General features: G+C 42.4%; 1 protein-coding gene across 1 annotated transcript in view; it reads right to left on the bottom strand.

Annotated features, from left to right (window-relative positions):
• LOC134542208 (venom dipeptidyl peptidase 4) overlaps positions 1 to 23,718 on the bottom strand; it is a 77,025-nt gene that overhangs the window by 12,837 nt on the left and 40,470 nt on the right. Inside the window, exons 2-7 of the mRNA XM_063386285.1 lie at positions 12,703 to 12,925; positions 9,531 to 9,625; positions 8,165 to 8,239; positions 4,494 to 4,546; positions 1,514 to 1,728; positions 327 to 496 (exon numbers count right to left, since the gene is read on the bottom strand). Of these exons, the coding sequence (XP_063242355.1) occupies positions 327 to 496; positions 1,514 to 1,728; positions 4,494 to 4,546; positions 8,165 to 8,239; positions 9,531 to 9,625; positions 12,703 to 12,925 (831 nt within the window). The remainder of the gene's footprint in view (positions 1 to 326; positions 497 to 1,513; positions 1,729 to 4,493; positions 4,547 to 8,164; positions 8,240 to 9,530; positions 9,626 to 12,702; positions 12,926 to 23,718) is intronic.

Genomic DNA, 23,718 nt, shown 5'->3' with positions numbered 1-23,718 from the left:
CCCTAACACCCCAACACCTTCAACTGAGAAATCCCCGACCTGGATGGGAATCGAACTGGGGCTTGTGGCAAACAGGTCGGGGCAAGGTGATGCTAGATGCTTAAAAAATAAAGCAAGGATAGGACAGTGGTAAGACACTGGACGAGGATTTCAGTCATGCAATCCTTTTCTTTCTATTGTTTCTCCTAAATTAATCCAGTCTAATGCTGGAATGGTTCCTCTTCCTCACTGTAGGCCATTACAGATTTCCTGAACTATAACCTATTTGCAATGGAATATTATACAAGAACGCTTATGTCTGCCTTGGCCAGACATAGGAGACTTACTTTGGGGTACCGCAAAGGCACGGTACGAGGGTACTGGTACAGCAAGGTTCCCGGCAGACCATAGTAGGGGATGGTCATGACCCGGGTGGCGCTGTCATTGAAGGTGGCGTAGGCGAGGTATTGGCCGTCCGGCGAGAACCACAGAGCCTTGTTGGAAGACAACACTTCCTCTGAAACAAGGAGGCCAAGCACACTTCAGACTGCATGAGGAAGCTAGCTATCAGGGTGGTCCTAGAGGAATAAAGAACTTTGAGAATTTAAGTGAACTGCAAACCACTTGTACACCGACTTAGTTTGAGTCAAGCCAAGTGATGGGATCGAACACAGGAGTTTCGCGACATGAGCACATTAGTGTTCACAGTAACGCCCAGGACTTGCTAGTACCTACTTAAGTAAAACTTAATTGGCCAAGGTAACACAATTTTTTTTTTCCAATCAATAACACAATTTTTCTTTTTATAATCAGATTACTATAAGTCTTGCTACCATCCAATCTATATAAAAGATTTTTTTTTATTAATTGTAGGTTAAAACACTAGAATAATTTTTGTATTGTGATTTGTTCACTTTCTCTTAGGTAGGCCTAAATGTTCACTGTCGGCACACGAATAACATCAGCTCTTTGCAGGCTGCCACTTACAGAGAAGAAACTGCTGATGCGGTAATAACTTACTGCAGTCTTATTTTCTTTTGCGAAAAATTTCTGCCCCTCCCAATACCTGTGTTTCTATTTAGATACTTAAGAATACTTTGCATGCACCTACCTAGGTTGCATTTGCCCCACGAGTGGTTTATTATAAAGAGCATGAATTATTTAAATTCAAAAAATAATGAAAGGTTCTTCTTCGAATTTATGTAGCAGGGGAAGCGAGAATAGCAAAACAAGGGGGGGGGGGGGAGTAATAACTCTCTGCAATCTGCTATAAGGCTGTTAGGGTCAGATTCTCAAATAAAATTGGTAACTCACAAATCAGAGCAGCATTTTTAGTCATTGTATGATTTGAAGATTGTTAGTAAATGATATCAGTCATATTGTTTAAATTAAAATAAATTATTATATAAGTATTAAGTAATCTTAAATATTTAAACATAGTCTAGTTTAAGACTGGCGTAAAGTGTGTATTTATTTTTGACCTTGACCCCGCCATGCCTACGGGGAGTCCCATGCCTGTGGTGTGGCTGCTGACCTTCGTAGACCCAGTCGGGGATGCCGTTGTAGACGACGCCCGGCTGGCCCGACGTGGTGAGCTGGTACTCGGAGCTGTTGGCCGCCGACGGCCGGTAGAAGATGTTGTTGCGGTGCACGTAGGCGAAGGCCATGCCACGGGGCGCCCACTCCAGCAGCTGGTGCGTGGCGCGGTCCGGCGTCGCCGTGTCCGACGTCACCAGCGACATGCTAGACCTGCACACACACGCCCGCGGTCAGCGCTGCCAACTATGGACTCGCTTGCCTTAAGAACTGCCATGACTTGCCATGGCCATTGACCGACTTGCCTAACAGAACTGCCATGGACTTGCGTGCAGAACTGTGGAATACAAAACTGTGGACTACAGAATTGTGGAGTTCAATTGACGTAAACAACCCCAAGTGCGACTGTTCATAAGTCGCGCTCCGACAGACACTGACGCCAACCGCCGGTGCTCCCTCTGGTCCGCAAAGGTCGTTATGTCACAACAACACTTACTCTTAAGTGCATCGAACACGCCCGAGCGTGATGTCCACCGAGTGTGTAAAAGTGCGCCGCGACGAACACCAAAGCGACAACAGCGCCCGGCCGGGTGTGGCAATGCGCCTAATTAAATATGTAATTATTCAGTTAAAACAAAAACAACCAAATTAATAACAATTAAAAGAGAATTAATTCAAGGGAAATTATGTCCAATTGTTTTATAATCATATATTGTGAAATATGTCATTTAAGTCCAAAACTGGTCGGAGCTGTCAGGGCTGCAACTAGAGTCTCTGGCACCCGGGGAATGAATGGATTCATGCGCCCCCCCCCCCATCCTCTTTTTTTGCACATACCACACCAATAAAGCGGGAAGGGGTCCGGGGGCCCTCCCACGGAATAATGGTGCTATTTAAGCATTTTCCATACCTACATGTAACAGTTTCTGTGCTACTATAACTTCCATGCATGAACCCACTATGTCCATAAAGTAGTCCGTATAATCACTAGATGTTCATTAAATATGTTGAGATGTTATATTGTAAATCAGATTAGACATTCCTGGCATGCAAGTTAAAAAACTTTTTACCAGTTACCAGTTGTAGTAGGAATTACAATGCAAGCGATTTCGGCGCCCCCACAGCTTTGCGCCCGGGGCGTATGCCCCGCTTGCTCCCCCCTAGTTGCGGCCCTGGGAGCTGTTTTCCCGCGCTCCACGTGTCGAGGCGCGAGGGCGCAGGGCGGTCTCGAGTTCAGTTACCTTCGGGAGCTCGCAGGGGTCGGTCGCTCCGCGAACGCAGAGCCCTCAACGTTCGCGCTACATCCACGTCTCAGCAATAGTGTAAGTTCTTAAAATCCTTTTACCAGCTCTGCGCCGACCCCACCCAGTCGCACGATATTTCGTGCGACTCGTTAACTAATCACTTTTATCCCAACAGGGAGCCTTGCATTTATTACGTAATTTCATGTCCAGAGTTTAAGGGCAGCGTAATTGAGTTACGCAGTTTTCCGGCTTCAAAGCCAAGTAATCGTTATCGTCGAAGGCTCTCAGTCAGCCACTCGTTAATTTACGTCTCTAACTTTCATCGTATGTAAATGTGTAACTTGTAACGTGTGATCTAACCGAGTAATAACTGATTATAAGTGACTGTAACTGGTATGTTTCCATCTTACCGGGTCTACGTACTTTTCGGGACTTTAATATTTTGCCACAGGTTATATTGCAAATAACTTTAGAACATTCGTTTGTATGTGCCGTTTTCCATGTTAACGTAAATGCCTGCATAAGCTGTTGCAGCACAGTAGCTCCGTAACTATAGGCCACATTTTCCACGTTGATAATCGGCCTCTGTATAAGTCAGTACATACCACTTTGCAACCTATCATGGTCGCGCGCATCGTCTACGCATAGAGACTCGCATGCCGCAGCGGTCAGACAACAGACGCGGCCAGTACTTGGACCAGTGTGTGTAACGGTTCTGAATAAAGTGCAGTGTCGTGTCAATCAGTTTACCATTTATTTATAAGGCGTCCTGGGTGGCCTGAACAGCCCGGGTAGATTTTGAACCGCGACGCGCTCCTGCCTGCAGCCACGAGGCCGAACCCCCGTTAAAATCCCTGAGATCACTTTCAAAATTAATAATTACTTAAAAAACTTAGACAGGCAGCGGGAGTGGCGTCAACACGAGTGTTTATTTTAATTATTAGACGCTGAACTAGTAATGAAATATCATGTAGTGCATTGAAACTTAGATGTGCAAATTTCCATGTGGTGTTATGAAGTCAACAAGGCAGCAAATGGCTCGCCAAGACTCTTGTTTATACAGTCTTATTGGCAAGCAAACGGGTTCATGTTGGAGATACAGCTTGCACGTATGGTTTGCATCCACCATTAGCCTACGGTTGATATCCGCTATCCTTCTGCATATCTGTCTTCTGACTCTTATGTTGAGGGATAGTTCCACCTCGGGCATGGGTGATTTCGGAATTAGTAAGTTTGTAAGCCACTTAAGTCTCCTGGCATTTTGCACCCATTTTAAAGTAAGTTATTAAAGATAAAATAAATAACATTTTTTATTTGAATCTTTTTTAAAACTGTTTTTGAAAGAAAACTAAAAAAAAAATCAAAAATTTAGATAGCGACATGCTCCATTACAACCTTTTCATGTATGTGTACCTTGGAATAATATTATATTTTTTGCCTACCTCTTTTTATTCCAGTAAGCACCTAGGCCTAAAGTTACTTACACTAATAAAAACACACAAAACCTTGCATTAGACAGGAGTGAAACAACACCTCAGCCCGGACTTTCAAAATTGCCCCTTGAACATCAGCGTCACGTGGCGTTGAAAGTATGCCACTGTCAGAAATTTAAGCTTATGTTAGTTTGCTTAAGTGATACTTGCATAATTTTACCTGCAAAAACATTTTTTTTATTACAAACACTTAATTTATGAAAAAGTAGCCAGTCTCAAAATTAATTATTTTTGCACTTACTTGGTTTCGAGATTAATTATTTCATAATGAGCCAGAAAAGTGTGCCGGAACACCTGAAAAAGAAAAGGGAAAAATATATATTGTTTTGTTTTATTTTCACTTTGCTCGACTAATGAGGTTAACAAATTCATTTTTTTATGATGCTAAATTATGGTAGAAAAAAAGACATAACAGAACTCTTTCATCGGGATAATGGCTACTTACCATTGGATTTGTGATTCGTCAACTTGTTAATTTATTTTCTTTATTATGTATCATAAGTTCATGGTAACAGTTTTAATCATAGAATTATTAAGATGAGCATTATAAAAAATGTTATACTGTGTGAGCTTTAAATCAAAATTATTTTACCAAAAAATAAATCTACTTCATGGAAAGAAACAAATGTGTTCAGTCATTTCGAGGATTTGAATTGAACCTGCTACCTTCACCACCCAATCAAAATGTAACATCTTAAATTATGAAGAATACTGGTTACAAATATCCAGGCAGCTCTTCAATTTACGGTTTTATTTATAAATTAACAGAAACTTGCTTTGAACATGTATCATTAACAAACATCTTCAAAAACAATGTTATGTCTTCAGCAAACACCCTCTAATTCCATGCAGTACGTTTTTAGTGTTTGGTACAAAAAATAAACTCGAAAGTCGGACACCAGCGTAGCTTCTACATCTCATTATCTTCAAAGAATGCTTTGTTTATTTGAGGGGCAATGTTGTTTGAAAAAGTCTGTAAAATTACTGTAATTTCAAACAGTGCACATGAGGGTGACATCACAGCCAACAAATGCCCTACGTGGTTTGTGCAACTGTTGTGATATTGTCTGCTATAAGCAGAACCATCAACTCAAAGGGCCTGGGGACAAAATTATTATGTAGGCCCCCTTCCTATTACTTTAAGTAATGTGGTACGAAGGTGCTATTGGAAGAATTCATAACTGAGGCAAAATATTAACATCCATCATGTATTAAATATTTAAAATTGTTGTACATTATTCATTTTTAAAACTTTTTTTTTAATATATCAAATTCCTTACACAACAACCCAATAAAATGACCAAATAAATAAATTTTTTATCATCGCAGTATCTAGCTACTGTAATAAATTTCAGAGGAACATTTATAGATACTATATACTTTAATTTACCCTTATAAACTTACAAAACCTTACAATTTATAATTAAGTACCTTCCATACTGCATACATACTTAATGTAGGTTGGCAAAAAAATTTATTTGTTTATATTAAGGATTATGATTGTCACTCAGCTGAAAAATATTTCTTAAATTTAATATCAAACATTAGAACGTAACATTAGAGTATGTAATGCAATTCTAAAGACTGTAAATGTTACAGTGGGCATTGCTATCAACGTCATCTGCACGTATAGCATACTTTCTAAAGTTTCCAATGACTTATGGTTCTCATCCTATCACGGTACACCCAAACCTTTTTTCTTTAATAAAAAAAATCTTGAAACTCACTTCCCCCCCCCTCCCCCCTTCTTTTTCTCACTGATGCATGAGCCACAGGGATTTTGTTTCTCCCACCCTCCCCCAACCTCACACACACACACACACACACACAAACACCTCGATGGTCCAGGCTTATAACTGCAGTCTGTTAGTTAACAGGAGGCTGTAACAACGTAAGACAGCCTGTGCTCTCCATGTCGCGCCGGAACTGAGGCGGAAGATGCACTCGTGAGGACTGGGAGATGCACTCTTGAAGACTGGGAGATGCACTCATGTGTACTGGAAGATGCACTTGTGAGTACTGGGAGATGCACTCGTGAGGACTGGGAGATGCACTCGGGAGGACTGGAAGATGCATTCAGGAGGACTGAAGATGCACTCAGGAGGACTGAAGATGCACTCAGGAGGACTGGGAGATGCACTCGTGAGGACTGGGAGATACACTCAGGAGGACTGGGAGATGCACTCAGGTCTGGGAGATGCACTCAGGAGGTCTGGGAGATTCACTCAGGAGGTCTGGGAGATGCATACAGGAGGTCTGGGAGATGCACTCAGGAGGTCAGGGAGATGCACTCAGGAGGGCTTGAAGATGCACTCAGGAGGGCTGGAAGATGCACTCAGGAGGGCTGGAAGATGCACTCAGGAGGTCTGGGAGATGCACTCAGGAGGTCTGAGAGATGCACTCAGGAGGTCTGGGAGATACACTCAGGAGGACTGGGAGATGCACACAGGAGGTCTGGGAGATGCACTCAGGAGGTCTGGGAGATGCACTCAGGAGGGCTGGAAGATGCACTCAGGAGGCTGGAAGATACACACAGGAGGGCTGGAAGATTCACCCGTGAGGACTGGGAGATGCACCAGTGAGGACTGGAAGGTGCACTCTTGAAGACTGGGAGATACACTCAGGAGGGTTGGAAGATGCACTCAGGAGGTCTGGGAGATGCACTCAGGAGGGCTGGGAGATGCACTCAGGAGGGCTGGAAGATCACTCAGGAGGTCTGGGAGATACATTCTTGAAGACTGGGAGATACACTCAGGAGGGCTGGATTTGCACTCAGGAGGACTGGGAGATGCACTCAGGAGGGCTGGAAGATGCACTCAGGAGGGCTGGAAGATGCACACAGGAGGGCTGGAAGATTCACCCGTGAGGACTGGGAGATGCACCCGTGAGGACTGGAAGGTGCACTCTTGAAGACTGGGAGATACACTCAGGAGGACTGAAGATGCACTCAGGAGGACTGAAGATGCACTCAGATCTGGGAGATGCACTCAGGAGGGCTGGAAAATGCACTCAGGAGGTCTGGAAGATACATTCAGAAGGGCTGGAAGATGCACTCAGAAGGACTGGGAGATACACTCAGGAGGACTGGGAGATACACTCAGGAGGACTGGGAGATGCACTAAGGTCTGGGAGATGCACTCAGGAGGTCTGGGAGATGCACTCAGGAGGTCTGGGAGATGCACTCAGGAGGTCTGGGGGATGCACTCAGGAGGTCTGGGAGATGCACTCAGGAGGTCTGGGAGATGCACTCAGGAGGTCTGGGATATGCACTCAGGAAGTCTGGGAGATGCACTCTGGAGGACTGGGAGATGCACTCAGGAGGTCTGGGAGATGCACTCAGGAGGTCTGGGAGATGCACTCAGGAGGTCTGGGAGATGCACTCAGGAGGGCTGGAAGATGCACTCAGGAGGGTTGGAATATTCACCCGTGAGGACTGGGAGATGCACCAGTGAGGACTGGAAGGTGCACTCTTGAAGACTGGGAGTTTCACTCAGGAGGGTTGGAAGATGCACTCAGGAGGTCTGGGAGATGCACTCAGGAGGGCTGGGAGATGCACTCAGGAGGGCTGGAAGATCACTCAGGAGGTCTGGGAGATACATTCTTGAAGACTGGGAGATACACTCAGGAGGGCTGGATTTGCACTCAGGAGGACTGGTAGATGCACTCAGGATTGCTGGAAGATGCACTCAGGAGTGCTGGAAGATGCACACAGGAGGGCTGGAAGATTCACCCGTGAGGACTGGGAGATGCACCCGTGAGGACTGGAAGGTGCACTCTTGAAGACTGGGAGATACACTCAGGAGGACTGAAGATGCACTCAGGAGGACTGGGAGATGCACTCAGGAGGGCTGGAAGATGCACTCAGGAGGGCTGGAAGATTCACCCGTGAGGACTGGGTGAAGGTGGCGGTACCTTGATGTAGGTGTGTGAGGCCGCCACGTAACTTCTGTCGGCCGACGGCACGAAGGCGATGGCATCTGAAGGAATCTGGAAAAAATTATTTTGCAAAACAAAAATTACTTATTGATTATCTAACACTTGAGTATTTGCACTAAGCTGGACTCTGAGGTCGCTTTAAGAATAAATATTTGCAGGAGACAAACAATTGGTTTTTATGTATTTGGTAAGATAGGTAATTGTTGACTAGCTGCTACAAAAAAAATTTTCTTTTACGAATTTACACGTGCAAAAATTTTTAATTTGTATACATAAAATATACAGTTGAGCTAACGAGATGAAATTGATGTGTTAACAAAAATTTTCTGTTTGTTTGAATCAACTGTTACAATACATTGAAACTGTATGTGGTCAGTGGCGTAGCCAGGATTTGTGTATGGGGGGTGTTAAGAAGCATGGCTCCCCCGTATTAAAATGAGGGGGGGGGGGATTTGGATTTTAAGGTGTAAAATAGTGCTATTTTTAGCATTTTTCGGTTCTTAAATTTAAATATTGTAATGGTAAAAATATTATTAATTATAATATGAAATTTGTTTGAGTGAAGAATAAGAAATTAATTAAAGATTTGGTGCTAGGGGGGGGGGGGGTTGAACCCCTAAACCCCGCCCCCTGGCTACGCCCCTGCGTGTGGTTGAGTGAGCATGTCTTGTATAAAATGACTATACATTCGGGGCTTCATTCCTCTATGACGATGGCTTGGCCAGTGAACTCGCAGTTTGGCCGCTGACGTCACCGAGAATCGAGAGAAATCGCCCGAATACGCACCCCCGCTGCACACGCTAGTTCGAGGCGTGCTGGCGTGTCGCAAGTGGTGGCAGGAAGTGTGTTGTTGGCGGACAGTGACTTACATAGACGATGATCCTGGGCTTTGCGTATCTTCGATGTCGTCACTACAGATACATATACACATAATTAATGGATTTTGTGTTTCGTGATAAGCCAAGGCCTATGATATGAAAAACAGTTCAAATATTTAGTTACAAATTATCCAGAGATCTTCGTGAATGTATGTTTATCTGAGTAAATTCCCGGGTGCAGAATTTACTTAACTTTGGACGTGTATCCAAGAGGATAATTATGGTATTTTAACAAAAAAATTCCAAAACTTTTTACGTCTACAGTAAAAAAAAATTATCTTTCTTCTATGAGTGTGTTTATCGTGTTTACAAATAATGGGAAAACAGAACTCTGAAGTCGAAATACTGCGTAGTTTCTACGGAGATACAGTTATCGGTAATGACGAAGAACTCTTCCCTCGTTTGAAAAGAGCGCAGATGTGCTGTAACTTGCAGCAGTGCGTGTAAGCATGGGAGCGACTCACCAGTTTGCTGTCCGTCAGCAGGGGCTGGCTGGCTCGCGTCTCCGTGCTGAACACGACCACCCCGCCGTCGGCGTCTCTGTACAGGAACTCACTGCCTGCAACACAGACCAGCGGGCTGGTTGCAGTTCTCTCCGCACTCTGCCGTGATAAGTCCAGTGCTCTCGTCACTCTGCCGTCTCCACATTCTGCCGTTATCAGTCAGCTCCCAGTTTTGCCTTCCCCACGTATTGTGGTTGCTGTTGCTGTTGGTGTTGGATGTGTCGTTTCACAGTACAACATGGAAGAAACTTTGCAGAGTCGAAAGAACAAAAAGAGTACAAACAAGGATCTCTGCCACGACTGATGGACTGAGGTATTGATTTTTGGACTGACGGTTTGAACTGGCCAGATGCTGTTCCCACATACGGCAGTTTGGACTCAGGCCTCTGGAGCCCACAATCCGATATGATGGGAAGCCATCAGTTCGTCAGTCCATCAGTTCCGACTGATAAATCCGCCGTCCTTGCACGCACACGGCAGTTCCGAGTGTTCAGTTCCAACTGATAAATCCGAACTGTTAGTTCAGACGGTGGAGGGCCTGAACACGTACCGCATTCGGTGATTACGAACCAACATGCGGTGTGTGTTGCGTTGTGATCCGCGAGACTAGTGAGCCGCGGTATAGATCAGTGCCGTCAGAGGGCCAGCAACCACCGAATAATTAACGTGTGCGTTAAATAAACTATTGTGTCAGTGAAATACGAATTATTTGTTTCGTTGTTAAATTTAATATAGGTACTTTTTTTTTTTGCAGATTTTATTTCTATTTCGGGAATTGAGACTATCGGTGATTTATTTTAATTAAAAGATGGAGTATGTTGAAATACCTGTGTATTGCCATAGCAAACATAAAACCAAACAAAAATACTACCGTAACAGTTCCTAACCTCAAATATTGTTTACGTTAAACTTCACTGTAAATAGTCAAAAAAAATCGTGCCACTATAATTTCGCTTTATTTAATACTTATTAGCGTTAAATAATAGCACAAACCCATTGTTTCACACCACCAACTAATATTCGCGTGGTATATAACGTAGCACCGGTGCGATAGATACCGTTATAATGTGTGTTCATACTCAAAGATTACGGCATATACCGTCAGAACGTCATCAATGGTAGGAGTTTAACGAAAAATTTTGTGTTCGTAATCACATCACACAGCTTCTTCCTTAGATGTTTACTGTGTTTTGTATCGCAGAATGTGTGTGTTCATAACCAGGTCGCTAGGGTGTCTCCAGAGACCAGTGTGTCTGTCGCATATACCACGGACTAGGACATGAGAACAAGTGCAGCAGGGTGTGCGGATATTGACGGGCAGAAATCTAAAGGATGGTAGGAAATGACAAAACAAGCAATTTTTTTTTAAGAATCGTAATGTCGGGAAATGCAACCCTGCAGAGCTACAGGCGCGAACAACGGCGCGCAGACTTGAATTTCGCATCGCAGGACCGTCAACTGTTACTGCGCGTGGCCAACCAACTCTTAACCTTTGAATATATATACTGTATAGAAGTCGCCAGCCCAGGTTAAAATTTCTAATACGGTTTTGAGGTAGTTGGTTAATTCACCGCCGCAATCGCCACCATCTCTAGGGCATCGACTTGTGGTGGTCCCTAGCGGACAAGTGTCGAACTCTTCAAACACCCCTTCCCCCTCCTGTTGAACGACCTTGAGCTGCAGTGATTGATTGATGGGGGTTGCGGGGAATGACAGCGGGCGACAGTGCTGCGCTCTAATGTGTAAATAACAACCTAAGACGATACAGGGCGTTACGGCAGCGCACTGCAGCGGTGAAGTTCCCAAGCTGCTCATCCTACGCCCCTGAAAAACGTAGAGTAAATCCTATCCACTCGCGATTTCTATACAGTGTATATATTCAAAGCTCTTAACGCTGAGTGTTTGACGTCACAGCACTGCGACCGAGCGTCCCCTCCGCCAGTCGAGTGACGCCCTGATGAGCGCGATATTCAAATTTGCGCGCTTCTGTTCGCGCTTGTAATTTTGCACAGTTGCGTTTTCCGGGCAGATGTTCCTAAACATTAATACCTTTTCTTGACATTCCACATAGTTTCACCCATATTTCATGAGCTTCGGCTTCAAATTCTGTTAAATTTTACTGTGGATTTCACATACAATTGAAAAACGGGAGTTCCAAATATGTTGATACGAAAGAAAAGCTTAGAAGAGCTGCAGCCTGTTCAGTCACGTTATAACCGAGCCAAGAACACTAGGAAGCATTTTTATCCGAGTGAACTGACAATCATTAGCATGTGGAAAAGTTATTGTTCAGAAACAGCCGAGAAAATGCATGTAAACTATGATTACTTACAGACCATATACAATAGTAATTATAAAACAAGTTTATGCAGCCCTGCAAATGGTTGTCGCTCAGCTTGTTTCCATCTGGAGAAATAATTAAAAAAAAAAAAATACCTGGGATTTAGAGGAAAATTAAACAGGTTGAACACAACAGTTTCATGGACACAAACCAAAATCTGAACAATGCTATAGACCGTTAAACGAATCATCAGGGTGTAATTAATAATTCGTTATGACTGTCAAAAGAAATCAAGTATTTCCAAAGTTTCCCGGCCAGGAGGCAGATTATGGCATGGCAGTTGTACATACATGCACTATTTCACTGTTTGTGTTGGTCCGTCTGAAGATGCACAAGACGTTGACAACACTTTTGTCTGCACTTGGCTAGAAAGTAAGCACAAGGAAGGTTCCAAGGAAATAGCCTCTTGTATGTGTCACTGTTTGGAAAGGATAGGTTTAACCAGTGGCGTAGCCAGGATTTGTGTATGGGAGGGGGGGGGGTGTTAAGAAGCATGGGGACCCCCCCCGCCCCCGTATTAAAGTCTCCACCGGGAAAATTTGGATTTTAAGGTGTAAAATAGTACTATTTTAGCAGTTTTCGGTACTTAAATTAAAATATTGTAATGGTAAAATTTTTATTAATTTTAATATGAAGTTTGTTTGAGTGATGAATAAGAAATTAATTAAAGATTTGGTGGTAAGGGAGGGGTATGAACCCCTAAACCCCCCCCCCCCCCTGGCTACGCCCCTGGGTTTGACTAATGTCCACACACAGATGGGCGTGGAGGTGGAGGTAAGCAGATAGGCTCACCCGACAGCCAGGAGCCGTTGAAGGAGCGCGGGGCGAAGCGGCGCTGCAGGATGTCCTCGAGGGAGGGTCCTCCCGCCTCCTGCGGGGCGGGCGCGGGGGCAGGGGAGGCCTCGCCGCGCGTCAGCACTATCGCCAGCACCACCACCAGCACCACCGCCGCCGCCGCCCCCGCCGCCGCCAGCACCACCTTCCAGCGCCGCCGGCCGCCGCCCGACACCAGGTCCTGCGACACACCGGCGCCAGCCTCACTCCCGCGCTCCAGCTCCCTCCCAGGGTGTGATCAGTTAGCACTTTCCTACTAGATCTAGTACTTTTACAAGTTTATTAGTGGTCTAGCACAGATCTAGTACATTTTTCTTTAATATAATAATATTATTGTAACTCCAATATGTTTCATTACTAAGCGTAATTATTTTTTAATAACTATGGAATGTATGTGTGTGTGGTGTGATATTTAAATTCGAGCATTGCAATGTCATAATAACTTCCTAAATTGTTAAAAACCATAAAAAATTATAATTTAGTACTTTTTTTTTATAATCTAGTACTTTTTTCTCGCCTAAGTTGGTACGAAATATTTTTTTCCTTGTGGACAACCTGCTCCCTCCTCCTTTCGGTGCCCCGTCTGTCCGTCCGTCCGCGGTCCGTGCTGACCATGCCGACACACTTGTGTACAGGCGTCACACCTCATACTTCCTTGGCGTCACAAACTAACTTCAATATTGAATGCAAAATAATTATAAAATAATAAAAGAGCTGGAATAACAATATAAATACGGTTGGTATAGCATAAATTCAAACATATTTTTTAAAAATTTAAATAAATACTCAGTATTCAATATTAATATAAACACGTGTAGTACCAAAGTAATTATTAAATTTAATAAAATAATCGAGATAAATTTTACTTAATAATTATAAAATAAATATGATGATTGTTTATTCGAATTTATAAATTTTAATTATTTATTAAATAATAATGTAATATTTCATAATTTACTATGAAAATAAACTATACATACTTTACATATATACTTTTAAAAAGTTTATAAACACTATTTATATCACTAAAATTCACAATAAATGAATGTTTATAAAGTTATTGACCAGTATACAATATCCTACTTGTCCTATACTGAACCTGCCTGCTTGCTGCTTGTAATACCTAACCCCGCATTAATGGGCCGAGGGTTATCTTCGTGTCTGGGCCCAAATTGACTAGTTGTAGTCTAGAACTCAGATAGGGGAGTTAGTCATGGCACCAATTGCTGCCATGGCTGTAATAAAAAAAACATGATGCATTCTACCATTTCTGCATGGCTGAAACCCAGTATGATTAAGCGTATATAGGCTTCGGCCTGAGACGCACTTAGTGTCTTCCCTAACCTAGACCCCTCCGAAACACTTAGTTTTAGTTAGGTTAGGAAAAAGTAAAAAAAAAAATTGATACATCACTTTTTTTCAGACAGGAAAATAAATTATCTGAAGGACATGTTTTTTTTTCTAAGAATCAAAAGCAAACATCGAGTCTATTGACATAATCAATCGACCGTGGAGTATTCAGGAAGAAGTATTCAAAATTGAAACTATAGGACGTTCCTGGAAGCTCTTCAATTCGCAAGTAGGAGTGGTTGATTGCTTCACTTGTGTAGGGAGTACGAGTAAACTCCACTTGCCCTAAAGTCATTCGACTTAAAATGAATTTCGGCTGAATGCCTGTTAGGTCGAATGACTTTTAGGGCAACTGACTTTTAGGCCAAGTGACTTTTAGGTCAAGTGACGTTTAGGAGATATGACTTTTAGGGCCACTGACTTTTAGGTCAAGTGACGTTTAGGAGATATGACTTTTAGGTCAAATGACGCGCACCGGGTAGTACAGCAAACAGCAGTGGTCACGTAGGTTCACAGTTGTCACACAGACAACACAAGCCTTGACTGCCTTTGTTCAAGAACAGGCTCTCGCCACGCTATCTGCACCATGCGTCACTCCACAACACACAAGACTTCCAGCTCTAACGCCACGTTGTACTTCCATCATTTCCTCCTCGAAAGAAAGGCAAACCTAAGTTTCCTTCGCGTTTCATTTCTTGCTAGTCACGAAGTCATTCGGCACGACTTAGAATTGCGGTTCGGTCTGCTGTTACCTGTTCTGTGGTTCTTCCGGAATCATTTCGGGCAAATGCTGGTTGTTTTTTATTCACGGAGCGCGGCCGATTTCTACCACATCCTTCAACATTCAGTTTTAAAATAATGTATTTAAAGAAAATCATCATATCAGACCTAAAATAGTACACTCATAATCTATTTGTGCATGGTTGCTAAAATCAACTGAGAAATCGCTTATTCACTGGTAAGGAATAGTCACTTTATTCGCCAAATCAGTTATGTACTAAAATCTAAAATGTTTGAGAAAAACCCTTAAAAAAAAAAAAAAAAAATCAAGAAGGTAACGACCAATATCACGTGATATAGTTTTGAATTTCCAGAGGCCTGTGAAGTTTTTACGGAAATGGTCGCTGCATGCCAGTGGCTTGCGCGCGACAACGCTGGCGTGTCCCTGCGGGGGGCGGCTGCGCGCATGCGCGAGTGACCAGCGACCGGAGAGCTCGGCGCTGATTGGTACTTCCTGTAGTGGCCGCCCGCACAGGAGCTTCCGAGCGGGCCGCCAGGCAGCTCTGCTGTCCAGCCTCCTCCAGCTCGCCACGTTCGCTATGTTGGTGATCCTGTCGGACGTCGCCGGCTGTTTCTCTAACCGTCGCTGACTTCGCGCAGATAACTAAAAATGTCTGTTTTCGCACGGAATCGTGCTGTACTTCTGCGTTTGCTCTTCGCGAAGTTTTAATTTCTCTCAGTTTTGTGCTTTAAGTAGGCACTGGAAGAATTCGCGGGTTCAATGACCGCCAGGATAGACTCCACGATCCTCTGCACACTCGGGCAAACGTCGCCTGTTCATTGGCTGCTGACTTGTGAGGCTTCTCAATTGGGAGACTCGTGATTCGATACTGCTTTGACTGAGGGTCTATGATTGTCCCACAGTCCTCCAGGTTAACAGATGTTGCTTAAAGGTACTATTATTTGCATTTTAGCATATAGTGAAATGAATCTGCGATTTTTTCCGGTCTCTAGCTTTAAGTAGTTAAATCGACGGGAAAGTTAATTGAAAGATTAGGAAAATATCAATTTTTATGGAATAAATCGATGGAAGCATATAGAAGGAATGATATGCAGGGCAATTCCTGGGATTTGATTTCAAGGGAATGCCATCAAAATGAGTTGATTTTATTATAAAATAATCCATAAATTTGGTCTCGTCCTCGCAAGCAACTGCACAATCCAATTATGAAATTCTTCCAATTCTTTTGTTTTAAAATTAAATGCGTGACCCTATTTCTTTTTACGTTTACATGCTGTGAGAGCCGGCAGAATATTATCATGGTCTGAATCATCACTGGAATCCCACGGCATGCGGCTCTCCGACATCGCGAACTAGACTGTCCTGTCTGGCCGCCTGGCGCAGCGAACGTAGCGGACATAGCGTAGCTTTCAGTGTGGCCTCGGCTCCAGCAGGGCTGAGGATATAGAAGACATGTTATTGGCTGATAGGTGTTCCAAATTCGAAGCAATGGTGAAGAGAATGGGAAATTTCACTCCAGTGTTAGGTATTAAATTCAATGGATACTGAGAGTAGTCAGTGTACGGGTTTTTTTTAGGATGTCAGAATAAGTAATTATACCCGAAGCAATGGTTCATGGAAAAAAAATTAGTTGTCTGTAAAGTCGTTTTACAGACGATAGTTTAATGTGACAAGGTCATAACAAAACATTGATGAAATGATTGCATACTTTTATGAATAAAATTGAATCATTTTTATTTAATTATCACTATTTTGCATGGATACAAAGCAGTGAAATGAAATCTACAATTTAATTGATAAATTTACTTTTATTTGCACTCATTAATTCAAATATTTTTATTACTTTAACGAACAGATTATTTTAACTATAACTTTTATACATGTATGTTATTTAACTTCTTCCAATCTGTGTTATTCTGATAAGGATAGGACGATGATAGGAAAAGTTGGAAACGAATGGGAGTGTTTCAAGTTTAATGTGCCTCGAAAAAGTCAAATCGATGGTTGTTCCAATCGAGTGGAAGAGAGACAGATGCGGCGCAAGCGTACAATGATCGTAACGGGACAAAGCGTAATGGGACGGTGTGCGTAACGGGACGGTGTGCGTAACGGGACGGTGTGCGTAACGGGACAATGAGTCATCCTTTTTCGTGCGTGCAGCCGGCGTTCATCGATTTATTAGACGTCTCGTCAAAAAATAGAGGTAGTCTTTCAGTACTCGCCAGTAATGTGTTTCATGTTGCAAATAAACTTAAAATACGACACTCGGACACAATATTTAACGTAGTATTCTTTAAAATATTGCCGAGTGTCATAAATAAAATTATAAATAAAATATTTGCTTTTCAAATACAAAATTTCTGAATGCGAATCACACACACTAGAATTCGCTGCCTGAATCGTAAACGTTGCTTGCCTCCATAAAACGCAAATAGCAGAACAGCACGAAACACCAGGAATTGTTAAACTATTAGAAACGACTTACGATAAAAACCCTGGCTTTGGACCTGATTTTTGACAAGGAATTTAATACTGTCATTTTTGTTAAAATTCACTAGATAGTTAATAATATGAAATTTCAGCACACGTTAGAAGTTATATTTCTATGTCACTACTAAAATATTAACCGGAAACATTTAAAAATATTATAACCCTAAGTATATGTTTGTATAGTTGTTTGTACTCAAACGACTAAAATCAGTCTGTAAATACTTCATACAATCAAACCTTAACCTTATTGAGCTGATTCCACGTTACTATCATATAAAATAATTATATTATTATTTAAAAAGTAAAATAATTCCAATGATGAGATTTGAACCACGCTCTATGAGATTAACAAACACGCGCTCTACCTCATTTTTTTTTTTTTTTTAACGATTGGCTAAACCGTGATTTTCATCACAAGCCAGCCAAACATCCTTCCTTAATTTACTTACTATTTCTTATAGTTTGACAATTTCGTGTGACAGTTTCATTGAATTCGTCGAATTAGTGACAAATGCAAACACAAATTTACACACATCCCTTGACCGGGACTCTAACCCAGAACCCCTCGCTCAGTAAGTCAGTGTGCATCCGACTACACTACGGAAGTCGGTATTTCATTTGGCCTCTTGGGAAGTTTGAAGAAGAATACGTATTATTACGTTGTAATGCCAGTTTTCTTAAGATTACTTAAAACATGGGAATACTTTTTCCTATGACTAATTTAGTTTACCAAACGTATTCCTGGGTAGTTTCACTATTATAAAAGTTTAATTTGACACACCAATACGTTTTTTATGTAGCTTAATGTTTACGAAAGTGACTATATAGGGTTTTATGTTGCTACACGTGGATCTGCCATCTTTGTGTCATATTTCCGTCCGTCGACTTCCGTTCCATGTTCACGAAATTACTCCTACCAAATGCTGTAGACCGAGAGCTAAGATGTTAAAATATAAAAAAATTGGAAGAATTCAAAACTGAAACGTTGTTTGAAAAATTAAATAAAATCTTCAACATGAAAATATGGTAGGTATTGCTATTACCCAAGTGACAGATCAACAGATTTTCTATATGTATTTAAGTATAAGTAAATTAATGCATTGATACCTTTTCATAAATACAGGTTAACAAATCATAAACGACCGTAATCATTTTCTCTTTCTAATTAGATTTTGCGTATCAAATCACGCAGTTAAGCGTGTTCCATGATGGGGTCTTGTGGAGACTACAATACAGGTTACTGTGACTGCGCGCTGCTATACGATTGAGATCAGCAGAGGACGCTATGTCTTGCCCTCCCTCCCCCTGTAAGAAGTTTGTCCTGGTTGGAGTATTACGTCCGTCATTTTGCGGGCGAGTGCGCCAACAGTCTGCCAGTGTTTCATCGTACAGAGTCCGCCTGTGTGGACTGTGGACTCACAGACGGTCCTTGTTCGGCTGTTTCATTACTTCCTTCTGTTCATTCTCTTAACTCGCTGATTTAAATACTTCTTCGGTATGCTATATACCATTTCTGCACACTCGTTTTATTTCACAAAGACAGAGCTAAGAATTTGAAGGAAAAAATTGTCGTTATTTTTATAGTTGCATTCCATTCAAGAACGAAGTGTTTTTTGATTGGCCGCTGTAAATTTTAAAATTCTGTCCTGATTGCCCAAGATTCAGTAATAAGATATTGTATGTTCTCGTCCTGGGCATGTGAAATTACACGTCAAACAAAAATAACGTTCGTTAGTATGTGTTTATTGTGTTTCCAAATAATAAATCAAACTTATCCGGCTCCATGCAATCACATTTCCTGTGCATCTACAGAATGGCGTATTTCCAGTCAAGCCTGCTTTCTGCCTTCCCCATTTTTATCCAAACTTCATTTTACCTGCTGGTGAAGAATTTTTGAGGGAACGCGTGATGACTTTAAGTTGGTAACCATGTGTTACGTGTTATTGCCTCCTCTCCTTCCCCCCAGTTAAGGCCCTTGCCTACCCGAGCACTCTCGCGGTGTGCAGATCATCAGAAGAAACCACGGTACTCAAATACTTCGCAAGATATCTCAGTGATGTCACTTCACGAATGTGTTTAAGAATGCGCTGAGGGCGGCTGAGTGGTTATGTTTCCGTATTTCCTTTTTAAACTGTAATTGTTTAGGAGAGTGGAATGGTTAATGCAAGTGTTGTCAGAATAATTTTTTAGCATGATACACCCAGTGTGGAATCTTGAAAGCACCTTTACCTTCATTTCTCCGCCATATAGTGTTATGGTCAATGCACAGATGCCAGTTGTCCCGTGCACTGGGAGAAGACTGCGCGCCAGTTCAGGGGAGACGCCGCGCTAGAAGCACCAGCGAGCCCGCTTCTCCACCGACACAAATACTTGCCTGACCTGGCGGGCCCCCCCTTATCTACTGGATGGCGCCCCGTGACCTACTCGCAAGTGGTTACGAGTCACGGTGCTCTCGTCACCGCTCAGTCCGGCCGCGGCGGAGTCATCGCTAGTCCACTGCAGTCCACCACAGTCGACAGTCCACTGCAGTCCACTACAGTCGACAGTCCACTGCAGTCCACCACAGTCTACAGTCCCCTAAAGTCCACTACAGTTCACCATAGTTCACTAAAGTCCACTACAGTCCCCTAAAGTCCACTACTGTCCACTACAGTCGACGGTCCACTACTGTCCACTACAGTTCCCTAAAGTCTACTACTGTCCACCAAAGTCCACCACAGTTTGATGCAGTCCCCGTGGAACTCCCCCAGTGCTGTGCGTCAAGTAGCCGCGGCCAGTCCCGCGTCCCGGAATCAAGCGAGGCTCGAACCAGAGACGTAACTGGACTAGCTTCCACCCGGGGCAAGAACTCATGCTGACGGCCCCACTCCCCTTTTTTTCCCTTCAAATAAAACCTACCAAAAATATTTTACAGCACCTCATACAGCCACCGTCCAAGTATTTTTAATTCATCACAGATGGTAAATAAATATAATTATTTGCAGTCATTTCGTTTTTAATACATCGAAAGTTGTATAGTACACGAAAATATAGATACCAGTTTTTAAATATGTATTTAACAATATACAGTTAATACATGTAATTTTCAAATTAAATAATTCTGTTCATCTGCCCTTCAACATAATATAACAATCCGGTAAATATCTATAGTAACAATCACTCTGCTAGATGAACCCCCTCCCCCCAAATGCGGGCCTCGGGGTACAAGTCCTTCTGCCCCCTCTGGTACGTGTTCAACAGAGGCAGCTGACCAAGAATAAAGCTGTCTGGTCTATCCTCACAAGTAGTAGTTAAAAATTATTATTGTAATTATAGCAAATATATAATTAAAAGCTAGATTGTTTATTTATGCTATACTCAATGGCTTAAGCGCAAAGCTACACAATTCGCAGTTTGGTTACTTAAATATTGAAAATGGTATTGCTGATTTTTCTTCTGAAATTTTCATGTTCTCATTAAAATTAGTATAATTATTTTTTTCAGTTGTAAAATGAATAGGGGTCTACAATTTAATTACATAAATTAGCGTCGGTAGTTAAAGGGCTGTTGCAGTTACTGTGTGCACAGAAGCTGACAATCCCAACCACATGTTGCAGATCTTGCAACACCTCCTACAGCTGAACATTCCAGGAGTATATCTCAGGTAAAACAATAGGTACTGGGGTCTTGAAGCTGACGGTGCGCAGCATGGCCTCCACATTCGATTACGGGCCCCGAACCCAGGATCGGAGACTGCCCCCCCCCCCCCCCAAATTGTACAGTCACGTGCTACATTATAATTGCATGGTTATTTCTTACCTACACTCTTTATTTAACCTGAAAATACTAGGTAAAATTATGGTTACTATTTTATAAGTCCAAACTAAGCTTTATTTATAAAATATTCCATATGTTTTTTATAGTTTTAAAAAAATAATATAAAAGGGCTGGGCCCAGGGGTCCACCCAGCCCCGCCCTTGTGGCGGCCATGGTGCGCAGTAACGCGGCCTGCACTTGGAGCGTGACTGTCGCGCGGGAGACGCGACAAACACGCGTGTGAGGACGGGCGCTCGCTAACAGCCAATCACGACTGCTGACGTCCGCCGAGCGGCTGTTTGTCGACCAGTCGCCGACGCCGACCGTCGACCTGCGGGGCTAGTGGGACGTAGCCGCCCACCCGGGCTTCACCCAGTTCGCTGGCAAGTCAATAGGCTTTCATTATTCACATATTTCACTTTACGGCATTGGTATTTACATCAAGACACTCCAGCACTCAGTGCTCTTTTGCCTAGCCTATGTTGACAAATATTTACATTTCTAATTTGGTAATCGTAAAAACATGAGTTGGATTAAAGGAAAATTAAAAAAAAAAAAAAAAAAACTTTTAGTATGTAGATACTGTTTTTTGGGACCTCCTTGGCTCAATGTCTTTGCTTTGAGGATATGTCTAAATTACATTTTATACTTGATATTTACATGTACACAGATCGATTTTCTTTCGCTGGTTGTTAAAAATATAATTATGATTGTTACACTGCCTCTAATATTAAACTATATACATTCGTGGCACTGGCACTATCAGTGGTGTCATTCGTGTACGAGTTTTCATGGTGGTCTGCCTGGATGGTAATCCGTTATTAATTTGTGTGTGCGTGTGTGTGTAATGTCATGTTCGCAAAGCAGATTTGATGATTCTGACACGTCCCCTCAGCTAGTTGTCACGCGCTCAGCCCAGTCGTAATACATTTACGAGAACTGCTGCTTTTTTTTTCTAGAGTAACAACCACTTACCAGATGAAATACCTTTATTTTATTTGAAGTGTTTAAAATGCTCGTTATTTTAGTTTAATGCTTTAATAAGATTTTTTCATTTCCTTGAAATTAGGCTTGATGTGAAAAAGCTGCGTTTTATTTTTTTAACTAAGCCCATTCATTTTCCAGACTGCATAATTTTTTTACTAACATTTAAAAGCCAGAACGTGTTTTCAGTCGTTACTAAAGATCAACATAGCTGAGGCAGAGGTCGCACGAGCTGCTATCTGGTGGCAACCGCATCAACACTTGCTCGCCGTGTCACAGACGATTGCAGCGACTCCATGTCTTTCTAGTCCACCAACAGGAATGCACATGACCTTCCCTCGACACTGTCGTCGCTGACTAAGTCCATTAATGGACTTCGATTCACGCGAGCGAGATAGTTAGTCCCAGCATGTGTTGACGCGACGTTTAGGGGAATGATCCCTAGATCATTCTTGGGCTAAGATCATTGGATCATAGATCGAAAAGGATAATGGTGCAACTAGCCATTAGCTACAAATAACAATTGCTTTTTTTTTTTTTGTTTCAGACTCACGCGAAACTGAAATCAAAGATTTTATTATCAACTAGCCGTGTTCCTCGATGAGAAAGTCAGTTGTATCAGCGTTTTTGAGTGACACCATTTCCATATCTCTAACTTCAAAAATGACAAACTTCCATACAAAATTACATCCCCTATTTAAATTTTCAAAAAATCCTTTCTTAATGCTCATACGCAAAATTTAATGTGTCTAGTCTAGTCAGCTGTGCGTTGTCCGTCAGTCAGTGTTAAGAGTTTTATTAAGTAGAGTAAGTAGAGATTAAGTAGAGTATGCCATTACCTCGGAGTCAATCAATATAATATTTCTATAAATGAATATACTGCCTTCGTAAAATAAACACCCAACACGCGCTGTGAGGAGCAATACCGGTTTGCTGCTGGTTCACCTTTCGGCCGCCACGTCCACTTTCCTCCGCGGCAGGGAGGAGCCCGTGTGAACCAGGCTTGGAAGAAGGACAGAGAGGGCGGGGCAGGTTCCCCAGAGACTGGTCTGACCTTTCCCAGGCCCTCCAGTCCCTGGTCGCAGGTACCCGCCGCTCGGTTACAGCCCATTCCACTTAACACGCGCACCAAAAAAATAAAGCCGTACGATATTACATCAATCCCTCTACGGTAAAAGCTACAAACAAAGTGGTTTTTTTTAGTGAAACTTCTTCGCTGAGGGGGATACAATTTTCGATCGTTATTAAATTTCCGATCGCATGAGGGTAATAGGTGCGTGGTGGGGGAACCGGTAGAGGAGGAGAGTGAGTCAGCGAGACGTCACTCCAACGCATGCTCTAGCGGTCATAGGCGTGCCCAAACATTTCCATTAGGGGGGGCCCTGCTAAATTTTTAAATCAGAAGCTGAATTTAGAATGTTAAATAGCCTAAATACATTCACTCATTGCCGTGTTTATATTTTTGTGCAGTATCAACGAGATATGTTTACTTGTTAATATTTATATCCATATAATTTTAACAATCTTGAAAATATGTTTTTTTTTTTTCCATAGACAAATGTTTAAAGGGTACTTACACATTTTTCCCCCTCGAATTTTCCAATAGCTTGGTC

Source organism: Bacillus rossius (genome assembly GCF_032445375.1).
Source record: "Bacillus rossius redtenbacheri isolate Brsri chromosome 4 unlocalized genomic scaffold, Brsri_v3 Brsri_v3_scf4_2, whole genome shotgun sequence".
Taxonomy (NCBI): Eukaryota; Metazoa; Arthropoda; class Insecta; order Phasmatodea; family Bacillidae; genus Bacillus; species Bacillus rossius.
This window is presented reverse-complemented; position numbering and strand designations above follow the sequence as displayed.